At 56.8% G+C, this 13,369-nt stretch overlaps 1 protein-coding gene across 1 annotated transcript; it reads left to right on the top strand.

The window, feature by feature from the left end:
* The first annotated feature begins 259 nt into the window (after positions 1–259).
* LOC310891430 (uncharacterized protein) lies at positions 260–7,354 on the top strand. Its single transcript, XM_083853693.1, has 3 exons — positions 260–4,615; positions 4,854–4,913; positions 5,217–7,354. Exons 1-3 carry the CDS (start codon positions 4,453–4,455, stop codon positions 5,342–5,344), a joined length of 351 nt encoding a protein of 116 aa, XP_083709819.1. The 5' UTR covers positions 260–4,452; the 3' UTR covers positions 5,345–7,354.
* The last annotated feature ends 6,015 nt before the right edge of the window (positions 7,355–13,369 follow it).

Raw genomic sequence — 13,369 nt, 5'->3', positions numbered from 1 at the left:
GTGCATGTGAGGGCCTCAGCACCCTGAAGCAAGGCTCTTCGTCCCTCCTTTGCCCCTGCTCTTCCCTCCCCAGGCCCTGCTCTCTCAGGGGCCGGCTCTGCCTCCACTAAGCCCTTTGTCTCTCCTCCCTCCCTCCCCCAGATCTCAGACTACAATGAAAAACACAAGGACAGCCACAAAGATCTCAGAAAGCTCTACATCCCCATCCTGGGCCAGCTGCTGGGCCACCTCTTCATTGTCAGCTGTGGCACAGATTCCATCAGTTGCACAGCTTTTGATGCTCTTTTTCGCTTCTACAAAATCATCTCAGATGGAAGAGGTAAGAGAAGGTGTGGTGGGCAGCGTCCGTCTGCACACAGACATCTGCTGGTATGTCTGCTTCTTTTCCCCGAGTATTGTGAAGGATTGTTCTTTTGCTTGGTGGAGGCTGTCCATGAAAGTCTGCCAGGGTCCCTGACCTCCTCTGCTCCTCACAGCAGCTTCCCGCAGGAATCTGGCTATCGTTTTCCACAGAAGCTAAACGCTCACCTCATGTCCAGGAGCAGTTCTCTGCTGCTGTCCTTCTCAACCCTCCCCAGCTCACCTACCACGCCGTTTCGCGGTATTCCCCAGTCTAAGCCATCAATCGATTGCCACTTCCCAAACCACATCTTCCCTGAGGAGTGAACAGCAGAGCCAGCCGTGCATCACCAGGGATGGTGACGCCCTCCAGAATTCTCCTTGACTGTTTGCTCCCTGCCGTCTTGCAAGCAGATGGCAGGGAGCTTCCTGCACATCCCGACCCCGAGCAGAAGGGGTCTGTGACACGCTGCTACCCCCACGGCACCCAGCGCCATTGCTTCTCCTCCTTCTGCATCATCCCTGAGGTCCCTCTTGCTCCCAGCAGCCGTCACCCTGTGCTTTACATCCCTGCCCACCACTCTCCTCAGCATGGGTCTGAGCCTCCCTCCTCAGCCATTCCTAGTGAAAGTGCTTTTCACCATTTGGCAAGCTTGTTGGCAAAGATGCTCTTCCCTACTGACTCTTTGGTGTTCCCCCTGTTTAGAATGCTCGCTGACAAAGGACATGGAAAATTACGCAGAGACACACAAGAGTTTGAAGGATGCGACATTTCCATTGATTGTAATGTCCTTTCCCTGTGAGATTGCCGAGGTAATGAGCTCTGGCCTTGCTGGGAATCTTGTCCGTAGCATCAGCAGGCAACTCGTGTGAGCAAAGGGGTCCAGAACTGCTGGGGCTGGCACGGCCTCCCTCGCCCTGCTGAGAGGGTTCCTCTTGTCCCGAAGCTGGGGCTATGCGAAGGCTGCTCCCCTGTGTCCCGGCAGCAGCTCCAGCCCTCCTGGCCACCAGCAAGCCCTGGTTACCTGCAGGGCCAGCACTCTGTCCCCGTACGCCCCATCCTCACTCCCTCCCCCTGAGGGCCCTCTCTCCGGAGCTGCCCTTGCTGCTCAGCTAAGCAGCACCCTTGGGACACTCAGTGCGGCATGTCCTCCCTCCCCTCCTCCTTCCCACAGGCGTTTGGAGGATACCTCTTCCCTTCTGAGAGGCTGGACATCATCCTCACAGCCCTTGAAGCTTTACAAGACTCCAGCGTCCATGACAAGCAGGGCGCCTGCAGCGTGCTGGACACAGCCTTGGAGGACCCCAAGTACTGGCTGACAGATGTAAGTGGCCTGTGGCCATTGCCCTGCCCTTGAGCTCTTTCAGGCGTTGTTCCTCCATCCCTCCCTCCCTCCTTGCCTCCCTCGCACATGGAGGTCTCTTGGGCTCCAGAAGCCACGTGAAGGCAGCAGAGAGCAATGGAAGGGGCCAAACTTTCAGTGGCAGCTGTGGAAATGGCTGCAGTCCGGTGGACACACCATTCCCACCTTGTCCCCCCAGGTGCCAACGATCATGGAGTGCATCAGAAAAAACCTGGACAGCATCCACACGGCATCAGCGCGGCGCTGCCTGGACTCCCTGCTTCTCCAGCTGACCAACCTGATGTCCAGGGAAGAAGTCAAGAACCTGCTGCAGTTCTCTCCGCCAAGTGACAGGTCCTGGCCTTAACATCCTTGAGGGCTTGTTCCACGTCGGGAGATGCACCTGGAGACTCTCTGCTTGCCAGAGCCATGGCAAACGGCAGGGCATCCCCAAGGAGCACAGCCCTCCATCCCACCAACGTGTTCCAGCCCCACTGGGCCAGCCAGGGCTGCAGCAGCCCAGCTGTCCAAGGCAGCCCAGAGCCCCCCTGCCCCCAGGGAACGCCAGCTCAGACCCTTCCTGCTTGCCCAGGCTGGGCCCCCAGCGCTCCCCAAGTCACAGGGGCTGCAGGACAGCCTGGGTCCTACGGGGCTGGCCCGGGCCGTGGCCCTGCGGCTGAGGCAGCCCCACTGACAGAGTATTCTGTGCTTGCAGCACTGCCCTGGGCATGTGGGAGGTGGTCCTGGCAATGCCGCAGACCTTGCAGAAGGTTTTAAACGCGCTGTTGGAAGACTTGCCACTGCGCAACTGGTGCACCGCGGTCACAGAAGACACCTGCATCCGTCGCTTGGCTGTGAGTTCCCAGATGAAACCTTGCTCCCAGCAGGGCTGCGCGTGGCCCTTCAGGCACACAGGCACAGCCCTGTCCCCATCTACCCCCAACCTGCCAGCTCCCCCAGGGCGTACGGACACATCGTCCCTGGGGCCGGCAGGGCCGGCAAGCCCCCGGAACCAGCCGCGCCTGGTGCCTTTGGTGCCAGCTCGCGCTGCTCCATCCCTGCCCAAAGGCGGGAGAAGAAGAGGCTGCAGGGAGCCCTGCAGGCCCTGCCAGGCTCCCCCTGCTCTTTCTTGCAGATGCTGGCCCAGAATCACGTTTCGGAAGAGGAGTTTGGTAACCCAGTGCACCTGCAGAGTTACCTGAAGCACCCAAGCCCAGCGATGCGCTTGATGGCTCTCAAAGGGCTCTCCACCGTGTCAGAGAGCCCTGAGAAGGTGAGCGGGCCATCGTCAAGCAAAGCCATGTTGGCAGCCTGGGGCTTTGCTCTTCTGCCCTCCCGTCCCTCCCCGTTGCTCTCCCCGCATCCCTGTAGTGCGCCCGCGGCCACTGCTTGCAGGAGGCGATTGCCATGCCAGCTGCCAGGAAGCAAGGCAGGAGGCTGGTGCTCAGGAACCAGAGCCCTTTGCCCAGGGTGGTCTCTCACGGCTTCACGGAAGGGAAACTGTGTCTTTCCTACAGGCAAGAAAAATTCAGGTCGTGCTGCCAGACATCCTGGAGGCCCTGCAGGACACCAGCGCAGACGTCGTGCTGAAGGCCCTGCTTGTGCTGCGGAACGTGATGGCTCGTGTGGAGAGGAGAGAGGCCGGTCGCACGGCTCTGCAGCTGGCTGAGAAGCTCCTGCCACTCTTTGACCACGTAAGTGTGCTGCGGGAGCCCGAGCCCTCAGCTGGGCCCCCTGTAATGAGGGCTGCCCTTCAGCCCGGCCCTGTGGGCAGCACTCAGGCAGGGCCTCGCCAGTCTCCTCGTCAGCCCAGCCGCTGGGGAGCTCTGCTTGGACATGGCTGGTGCGGCCGGTGGCGAAAGTGGGGTGGCTGGCGGGCAGCCTGTGCTGGCAACCGACTGCGTTGCCTTTCACGGGCACCAGGCCTTGCAGCTGCCCCGGCAGGGCTGCTGAGCAGCTCCTCTGGGAAGGATCCAGCGCCGAAGCATCTCCCAGTTCTGCGATCTCCCTTCGCGTCAGCCACGCTAATGCCCCTGCTCCCCATGGGCGGGCAGCAGCTGTTGCTGAAATTCATCCTGTCCTCCTCCCTGCCAGGAGTCCAGCCAGGTGCGGGAGCACTCCATCTGCCTCTTCCAAGCCGTGACGGAGGCTGTGCTGCGGCAAAGGAAGAGGGCACTGAAGAGGACAGTGCACAGCAGCCTTCTCCCACTCTACTTTCGGATGAGAGACCAGAGTGAGAGCGTAGCAAAGGTACAGATCTCAGAGCTGACCAGTTACGTGGGCGAGGGTGTGCCGACACCACAGGGATGCTCTGGGGGATCCCTGGCCGGCAGCATGAGCTGCCTCCGATGGCGGCTGTCCCGTGTCCTTGCCCTGGCCATGGAACCCCGTGCACGCCGTCCCCCACCACAGCCTCCCGGAACGCGCTGGGAAAGGCTCGCAGCCCTGCCAAGAGGAGGGGACAGAGGGTCTCCTTCCCAAGGCTGTGCTGCCATGTCCCAACCTCTGCTGCTCCACAGGCCTCTGGGGAAGCTCTCGTCGTCGCTGCAGAGTTTCTGCGACGCAAAGAACTCAAGCACTTGGCCCAGACAAAACAGACGTGCAGGATCGGGGAGTGCTTGGTAAGGACGACCCCACAGGCCCCAGCCCCAGCTGGGCAAACGTGCCCGGCCAGAGCCCGCTGCCTGCAGCCGCATCCTCGCTCCCTTCCTTCCAGCACAGAGCCCCAGGGGGCTCTTCTGCAGGCCCCTCTGCCCTCCCTGCCCCCAGGATGCTGGAGGAGACCCTGGGGAGGGTCTGCAAGCCCCGTGACCTTGTGTTCTCTCTCCAGCTGCAGCAGGACGGAGGCAGAGTAGAAGAATACCTGCAGCAGAGCCAGCCCTACCTGCAGGACTCGCAGACCGTCTTGCGACTTGAGGCCGTCAGGTTCATTGGTGAGCCCAGCCCCTGGGTCCCTCTTTGGGCAGCCTTTGGCAGCCCCAGGCACTGCCCTGGCAGCGAGGCGCAGCCCTGTTGCCCCCAGAGCCCCCCGACTGGGCCCTTGCTCCAGCCCCCCTCGGGCAATGACCTTGCTGGGGTGCAGGAGGGGGCACAGCCTGGCTGGCCAGGCCAGGGGCTGCGCTGCTGGGAGCGTGCTGGGGAGCAGGGCTCTGATGGGAACTCTGTGTCTAGGGCTTGCTGCGCGCTACTCCGGGGACCAGAGCGAGGAGAAGCAGAATGAAATCATCAGCGGTGAGTGAGGGCAGTGGTGTGTGTGCTAGGGCTGGGGGGACAGGGGCAGAGGCCCCCATGCCTTGCCCTGCTCCAGGGAAATGCTTCGGGGCGGAGGAGCAACGCAGGCATAGGAAGGAGGGAGAGGAGACGGGGGAGCCCGGCATGTCAGGGAATGCCCTCCCAGCCTGGAGTTGGGCAGTGCTGCTGAAAGGGTTGAGTGTCGAAAGGGAAGAGTCGAATGGGGCTGGCATGGTCTGCAGGGGATGCCTGGGGATCTCTGCAAGGAGTGGGTTTTCATCTCTGCTCTTCTTTCTTTGGCAGTCCTCCGGTCTTCAGGGAAGGATGTGGAACCCATGGTCAGATGCCTGGCAGCTCAGACCATCATGATCCTGGCGTCAAGGCGTAACAGAACGTCAGGACGGAGATTTCGACAGCTGTGGTGCTGCTAGCCACGCAGCACTCCTCAAAACATCATCAATATATATCTTAATAGAACCGGGTTCTTGTCTCATTATTCCAGCAGCTCCTTCCAAGTGACTCGGTGCCGTGACGCTGAGCTAACTTGGAGGCTACCAAGGACGTCTTTTCCCTGGGCCCAGTGCCTGCTTGGTGCCTACTCAATGAAAGAGTCACAGAACCGCTGCGGTTGGAAAAGGCCCTTCAGCTCAAGTCCAGCCGTCAGCTAACACTACCAGGCCCACCACAAAAGCACGGCCCTTAGCACCAAGTCCACACATTTCTTTAATAGCTCCAGGCCACATTTGGAAGAGGCTTCCAGGCTTCTGGGTTTGCCCTGAGCAGCCCCTTTTGTTACTGTGCTGCTAGCAGGGAGGCCAGCTGTGACCCGGGGCTGCACATTGCCTGCTGCTGCCTGCAGCCACAGGGATGTCACTGTAGAGACAACAGGAGTGTCACCAACATACATGAGATCTGAGGGCTTATCCAGGGACAAGAATCACAATGTGGAAGCCGAAAGAGAGCAGCAGTGAAAAGGCCACGTCCTGCTGCTGGCCATGGCCACGGCTCCAGGGAAGCAGCAGCCCCGACCCAAAGGCAGCAGAGAGGCAGAGCCCAGCGGGCAGTGAGGTGGAGCCCCGAGGGCCACCGGGGCTGCTCCTCCATGTGGCAGCTGGGCTCTTGGACCCGAGCCCCTCCTGCATGCTGGAGCTGCTCCCCCAGCTCCAGAGGAGATGGGAAGAGATGGCAGCTGAGACCAGTGAAGTTCTGATGCTTTCTTTATTTTCGTTATCTCTACTGGAAGCCTCGTTCTAAAGGAAAATGAAATAATGAGGGGAAAAAAAAGAATAATTAGTAGAAAGGAGAAGGAGAAGAAGAAGGAGAAGAAGAAGAAGGAGAAGAAGAAGAAGAAGAAGAAGAAGAAGAAGAAGAAGAAGAAGAAGAAGAAGAAGGAGAAGGAGAAGAAGGAGAAGAAGAAGAAGGAGAAATCAAATCATAGTACCTGGGAAATAATAATAAAGAAAAATAAGTACAGGAAATCGTCCAATGTGATTTTTCAGATAACCTGTGATTATCTGAATCACAGAGGCACAATGCAATGCTTTTTGCCTTCTACCACTACAGCACAGTATGTAGGACTGTCCCGTACTCTGTGCATTGACCTGACGGGTCATTTCACACTATTTACTTTCATATCCCTGTTGGAAGGGGATGATTCACAAACTGGGGTAAGCTGATGGGTTCTGCCTCAGCCCTTTGAAGTGTCCTGCTCTTGAGTCTTTCAGCCTGAGATTGCCACAGATGACCCCTGATGGTAAATGGCTGTTCAGCTGCTAACTAGGAATAAGGGAGAGTATATTGGGTCTTCCAGTGGCCATTTCAACTTTAGGTGAATCCCAAGAACCCACTGAACAAGGGTGTTGTCTTTGAAGGGGTCTCATGTGTTGGGCTGGGCTGGCGTTATTGGGACAAAGACCACTGCTGGCAGTGGACATGCTCTGGTATCTCCACCTGGCTCCATCTGCATCCTCCAAAGGGCTCTGGTCTCTTGCATGTCCTGCTTGCTTACTGTCTTGACAGCAGAGCTCTGCCTGAATACCCAGTAATTTCTTTAGTACTTGGGTAAAAGAGCAACTACTCGTCACCTCAAATGTTTCAATCCTTTTTATAAAACATTACACGCTTGGTGTGTAATTTCTATCATGAAGAAATGTGAATTTTCAGGATGTATATTCATCGCTGGAGAAGAAATCCTGAAGTTCACCTGTACTTGCATTGTCATCGCTTTGTCTAGCATGGTGTGCTCCCTCACCTTCCAGGCACATCCACAAGTTTTGATTACACAGACCCTGCTGAATGTCCCCTTTCCAGCCGCCTGTCTGGACCTATGCACTTCCCTTGGTTCTCCTGGTTTGCCCTCCCCTTACTCTTTGATCATTAGACTGCTCTCACAGACCCAGTTGCTGCTTTGAGCTTCAGGTAGAAGCAGCCCAGCTTGTCCATCTATCAGCAGTCTGTCTAATTGTTTCCTTACCAAGATCCTCATCATTTCTCATTGAGTTCATATGATATGGATTAATAATAACACTATCATTTTTAATTTCCTGTCTATCAGTATAAAATACTTCTACAGTCATTCTTTTGTGAAGGTAAACGTCACAGGAGGCATACACGATGAGTTTGCTTTGTTTTCTGGATAATTGCAGTGTGTTTTCACGTTCTTTGGCTGGAAATAGGAAAAACCCTTCTGCACCTGAGTGCAGCCAGGTGTCTAAGGAAAGCAGGTGGGAGCTGGTGCAAAGGAGCTGTAACATCCAGCTGCAGACTTTGGTGCAGAAGTGTGGTGTAAGGAAAAGTGGTGCAAGCACCAAGTAGACAATGGGAGAAATGTCAGGGCTGGGGTGGGGAGGAGCAAGGTTGTCCATGCAGTGTCAGATCTCAAGAGTCTGCTTTTCCTATCTATGCAGTTCCCCAAAGGAGACACCCTGGATCAATATCAATTAGTGAACTGAAATGCTCCAAACCGAAATTAAACTAAACGCACCCTTTAAGATGAGAAAAAAATTTTATTAGGTGCTCTTTGAAATCTTCCTCCTTAACTACACCATGAAAGCTCTCCAATTAGCTGTACAAGTCTTGAACAAAACTATGTAAGAAGCGTTAGGAGTTTCTTCATTTTAATGAGTTCCACGGTGTATTTTGGTGCTGAATTTATGAAGCTCAGGTACCGAGAGGAGAATGATGCAAGCGATTGAGAAAGTAAAGTCAGAAGAAAAAGCTGAAGTGACTTGGAGTGTTAACGGGCCCCGCTGAGGGCCGTTACTAAGAGAGTCTCCCCAAGAACTTGTTAGAGCAGATAATTGGAGGCCATGATTACAGATAGTCAAAGGCACTGTGATGAGAAATATTTTGATGAAGCAGGAGGGCCAAGGCCTGATACCAGCTACTGGAGGGGAGATCCTGCACACCCATGTCTGCTTCGGGGCTTTTCCTGGGGTCTGTGGGATGTGGTGGGCAGTGTGATGCCAAAAGAAGAACACTGTGCTGTGGTTTAACCCGGCCGGCAGCTGAACACCACACAGCCGTTCGCCCACCTTCCCCCCTCCCTCTCTGGGATAGGGGAGAGAAACGGGAAAGTGAAGCCTGTGAGTTGAGATAAAGACAGTTTATTAAGACAGGAAAATAATAATAACAATAATAATAATAATAGTGATAATAGTATTAATAATAATAATGTGTACGAAACAAGTGATGCACAATGCAATTGCTCACCACCCGCTGACCGATGCCCAGCCTATCCCCGAGCAGCCGGCCCCCCACCCCGGCCAGCCACCCCCATATATTGTTTAGCATGACGCCAGATGGTATGGAATACCCCTTTGGCCGGTTTGGGTCAGCTGTCCTGGGTCTGTCCCCTCCCAGCTCCTGCTGCACCCCCAGCCTGCTCGCTGGCAGGACAGAGCGAGAAGCCGAAAAGGCCTTGGCCTGGTGTAAACACTGCTCTGCGACAATCACAACATCAGCATGTTACCAGCGCTCTTCTCAGCCTAATCCAAAACATAGCACCCTACCAGCTACTGTGAGGAAAATTAACTGTGTCCTAACTGGAACCAGGACAACATAGGCAAAAATAATCTGAGAGGCCACAGCCCCATGGGAAGTGGTGATCGGCGGCCATCTTGGCCATGGCAATCAGGAAGCAGTTGAGTTTAAAATCTTTGGTGACAGGAGGAAAACTGCCACAAAACCTGCTTTTGGCAGGGGGGTTGGACCCGATGGTCTCTTGAGGTCCCTTCCAACCCCTCCAGTTCTGTGAACTCTGGACACGGGGAGGGCAGACTTCAGGCTGCTGAGGGAACTAGTTGGGAAGGTCCCCTGAGAAGCTGCTTGGGAAGGTATCGGGGTCCATCTTTTTAAGCGCCACCTCCTAAGAGCACAGGAGCAGGCGATTCCAAAATGTCGGAAGTCAAGCAGGCGGGGCAGAAGGCCAGCTTGGCTGAGCAGGGATCTTCTTCTAGAGCTTAAGGGGAAAAAGAAAGCGTGTGGCCACTGGAAGCGAGGTCGGGTGACGTGGCAGGGCTACAGAGGTGCTGTTCGCCTCTGTCGGGAGAAAATTCGTGCGGCCAAAGCTCAGAGGTGAAGCTGGCTAGTACTGTGGGCGACAACACAGACATATAAATATATATATATATAAATATATGTATTGAATATGTTAACAGCAAAAGGAGGACTAGAGGAAACATCGGTCCGTTACTTGATGAGGCTGGTCACCTCACAAGCAGGGACACAGGTGAAGCAGAGACATTTAATGCCTTTGTCGCCTCTGTCTTCAAGAGCAGTGATGGGCTCTGGGACCCAAGGGGCCCAGAGTTGGAGGGCCGTGACTGCAGTAACAAAAACCTCCCAGCCAAGCCCACCCTGGATGCATATGAGTCTATGGGGCCTGAGGGGATTCATCCCAGGGTTCTCAGAGGGCCGACTAATCCTCGTCGCGTTCTACAACTTCCTCGCGAAGGGGAGTGGAGAGGCAGGTGACCTATTCAGCGTAAACAGCAGTGATAGGACCCGCGGGAATGGTGTTAAGCTGAGGCGGGGGAAGCTTAGGCTGGACATCAGGAAGAGGTTCTTCACCGAGAGGGTGGTCGCATGGTGGAACAGGCTCCCCAGGGACGTAGTCACTGCACCAACCCTGTCTGAATTTAAGAAGCGATTGGACTGTGCACTTAGTCACACGGTCTAAACTTTGGGCAGACCTGTGCGGTGCCAAGAGTTGGACTAGATGGTCCTTATGGGTCCCTTCCAACTCGGGATATTCTACGATTCTATGATTCTATGATAATGTCCTTGTGAGACCTCTCTCAATTATTTTTCAATGGTCTTGGGAGCCCAGAGAGGTCCAAGTTGACACTAGGCTGGCAATCGTTGTGACAGCTTTCAAGAAGGGCAAGAAAGAAGAGCCTGATAATACGGACCTGCCAGTCTCTCTTCAGAGCCTAGTGAAAATATGGAGAGAACTGTCCTGGGCGTTACTGAAAAACACCTGAAAGACAACGCAGTCATTGGTCACAGCCCACCAAGGTTCATGAGGGGAAAGTCCTGTTTAACAAACTTAATTTCCTTTTATGACAACGTCACCCATCTAGTTGACCAAGGGAAGCCAGGTTTTGGATTTCCATCAAGTTTTCAATACTGTTTCTCTCAGTATCCTTCTGGACAAAATGTCCGTTGTACAGCTAGATAAATACATGCTGTTTAGGGTGAAAAATTGGCTGATGCCAGGTGAGCAAGGTGGAGATAAATTAACTTGGCTACAACGCTAATGATGAGCTTTGCGCAGTGGCCAATTGCTGGCTGGCTTGAGGCGCGTGTCTCGGGGCGCCTTCTGCTCAAGAGCCATCAGGAGACCGTGTCTTTCATCCCTTCAGGTCTGCCCCTTTCCAACTCGGGATATTCTAGGATTCCAAGTGTGGCGCCCAGCATTTGGCCTTGAATGCCACGCAGCTGGATGCGGCCCGTCGATCCAGCCTGTCCGGATCCCTCTGCAGAGCCTTCCTGCCCTCAAGCGGATCAACCCTCCTGCCCAGCTTGGTGCCGCCCGCGAACGTACGGCGCCCGGACGCCCGGGACCCACCCAGCCCAGGCGCGTGTCACACTGGGACCCTTTGTGACATCACCTGATGACACCCCAGGGGTCCGCCTTATAAGAGTGCAGCCGTGGCTCGGACCCTCAGTGTCGGTGCACGGCAGTGACGGACAGGGCAGGAGCACAGGGCCTTCGAGGAGTCCCCGAGCACAGCCCACGTCCCGCAATGCCGCAACCGCCCGCCCACAGGAGCCGCCGTTTTATCCTTGTGACCTCTCCCACTCCAGAGACTCTTTCTGAATCCGATGAGGAGGGAGATATCCCCCCCAGCCAGCCCAGGCTGGCCTGGCAGGAGACCTGGTCTTCTGAGGGCAGCAGCCGGCCAGCAGAGGACAGCTTGCTGGCAGAGGGCAGCAGCCCGGCCGCGGAAAGCAGCCCAGCCGCGGAAAGCAGCCCGGCCGCAGAAAGCAGCCCAGCAGCGGAAATCAGCCCGGCAGCGGACAGCAAGGACGAGTCGCAGCTGCTGGATCCCAGTGAGTCAGGGTCACGGGGATGGGGTGGGGAGGGTTGGGGACAGCGAGACCCCTGCTTGACTCCAGGACTCCTTTCCTGGCTAACCCGGCGGGTGGGCCCGACGGTGCTGAGCTTCCTCCACAGCACCACAGAATCCCAGGACGCTTTGGGCTGGGGGGGACGTCAGCGATCACGACGCCTCCCCCCAGCCCAGGCTGCCCAAAGCCCACCCAGCCTGGCCGTGGGCAGCGCCAGGGAGGGGGCACCGCAGCCTGCGCCAGGGCCTCACCACCCTGGGCGTGAAGGATAGAAATCCCTCCCTGACCGAAAGAAACCTGCCCTCTTTTAGGTTAAAGCCGTCACCCCTTGTCCTGTCGCTGCACTCCCTGATGAAGATCCCCCCCAGCTTTCCTGGAGGCCCCTTTGGGCACTGGGAGGCCGCAGCGAGGTCCCCCCGCAGCCTTCTCCAGGCTCCACAAGCCCAGCTCCCTCAGCCTCTCTTCCCAGCAGAGCTCCTGCAGCCTCTGGGCATCCTCGCGGCCTCCCCACGTCCTTCTGGGGCTGGGGCCCTTCCTCTCCTCACTCCTGCATGCAGCCCCTCTCTGCAGCACTCTTTGCTTTCCTCCTTTCCAGATAAGGCATGGAAACTGTGCAAAGATTCGGCCATGGAATTCATCGAGGCTTATGTCCGCGGCACAGAAAAGGTAACGGCAACCGCTTGCATCGCAGCCGTGCTCCTGGCGCTGCCACGGCTCTGCTGCGGGGCTGCTGGAGGGCTGCTGGCTGGGCAGAGCCGTGGCCTCCGGGCGTCCCACACAGCTCCAGACCCCTCAAGGCTTTGGTCCTGCTGGCCGTGGGTGTCCCCCTAACGCTCTGTTGGTGTCTTTGTGGCTGCCAGGACAAGGAGGAGCAGAAGATGCTGTTCCTCAGCAAAATCTGCGCTCTGTGCAGAACTGTATCGGAGAAGGGCTTGACGCTGGACTTGCATGCCTTCTGCCGCAAAAATAAGCTGGTGGAGAACATCATGGTGAGAGGATGTGCGGCGGGTTGGGGAAGGGGCAAGACCCCCGGCACCAGCCCCCTGGGAGGCCGGGGCTGGGGCAGCGCTGGCTCTGCTGGTGCTGGGTGCCGGCGGCTGCAAGGTCTCATCCCGCTTGTGCTCTGCAGGCGCTGCTGGAAAAGGAGCCCATGGACAGCTTGAACACAGAATTTCGGCAGAAGGCCATGGAGACTGTCACCGTCCTCAGGTGAGTGCCCAGCCCCTGGTTGGGCCAGCACATCCCCAGGGCAATGTCCTGGTGGCCCTGAAGCTGGCAGGGAGGCTGCCCGTCCCTCCCAGGGATGCCCGGCCAAGGGAGGTCCGTGTCCTCCTTCATAAGCCTCGAGGCACTGCGTCCAACAGGCTCCTCTCTCTCTCTCCCTCAGCAACACCGTGTTGACAGCACTGGATGGCAAAAAGGAGAGTCTCCGGAACGCGTGCTACAGGAGCGTCTTCTTTCTGCCTCCGGAGTCGGATGTGCCAGAGACAGAAAGAGCGCTCTACACCAAGGTATGTGCTGGGCGAGGTACCGGCACCCCCAGTCCTGCTGAGCTGCTGCCTTGCTTCCCCGTGCTGAGACAACTGGAGAGCAGTGCAGGGCCGGGGCCCAGATTTGCTTTCCCAGCCTCATCCCTTCTTCCCCTTCCCCTTCCCTGGCCTGATCCTGTGCTGCAGGAGGTCTGCACGCAGCAGCTTTTTAGCCCCAAAGCCACCCCTGGGCTCCAGAGGGGCTCAGAGCCAGCTCCTGGGGCTGAGAAGGGCCACAGAAATAATTCAGTGATCATCTGTCCTCCTTGCAGACTATGAATGCCATGGACCCCATGCTGGCGGCCTTTGTACGCAACTGTCCCACCGCCAGCATCAGCGCAGAGTTGCAGAATA

Source organism: Anser anser (assembly GCF_964211835.1).
Source record: "Anser anser genome assembly, contig: HAP1_SCAFFOLD_181, whole genome shotgun sequence".
Classification (NCBI taxonomy): Eukaryota; Metazoa; Chordata; class Aves; order Anseriformes; family Anatidae; genus Anser; species Anser anser.
The sequence above is the reverse complement of the archived record's forward strand: the minus strand, read 5'-3'. Positions and strand labels throughout refer to the sequence as shown.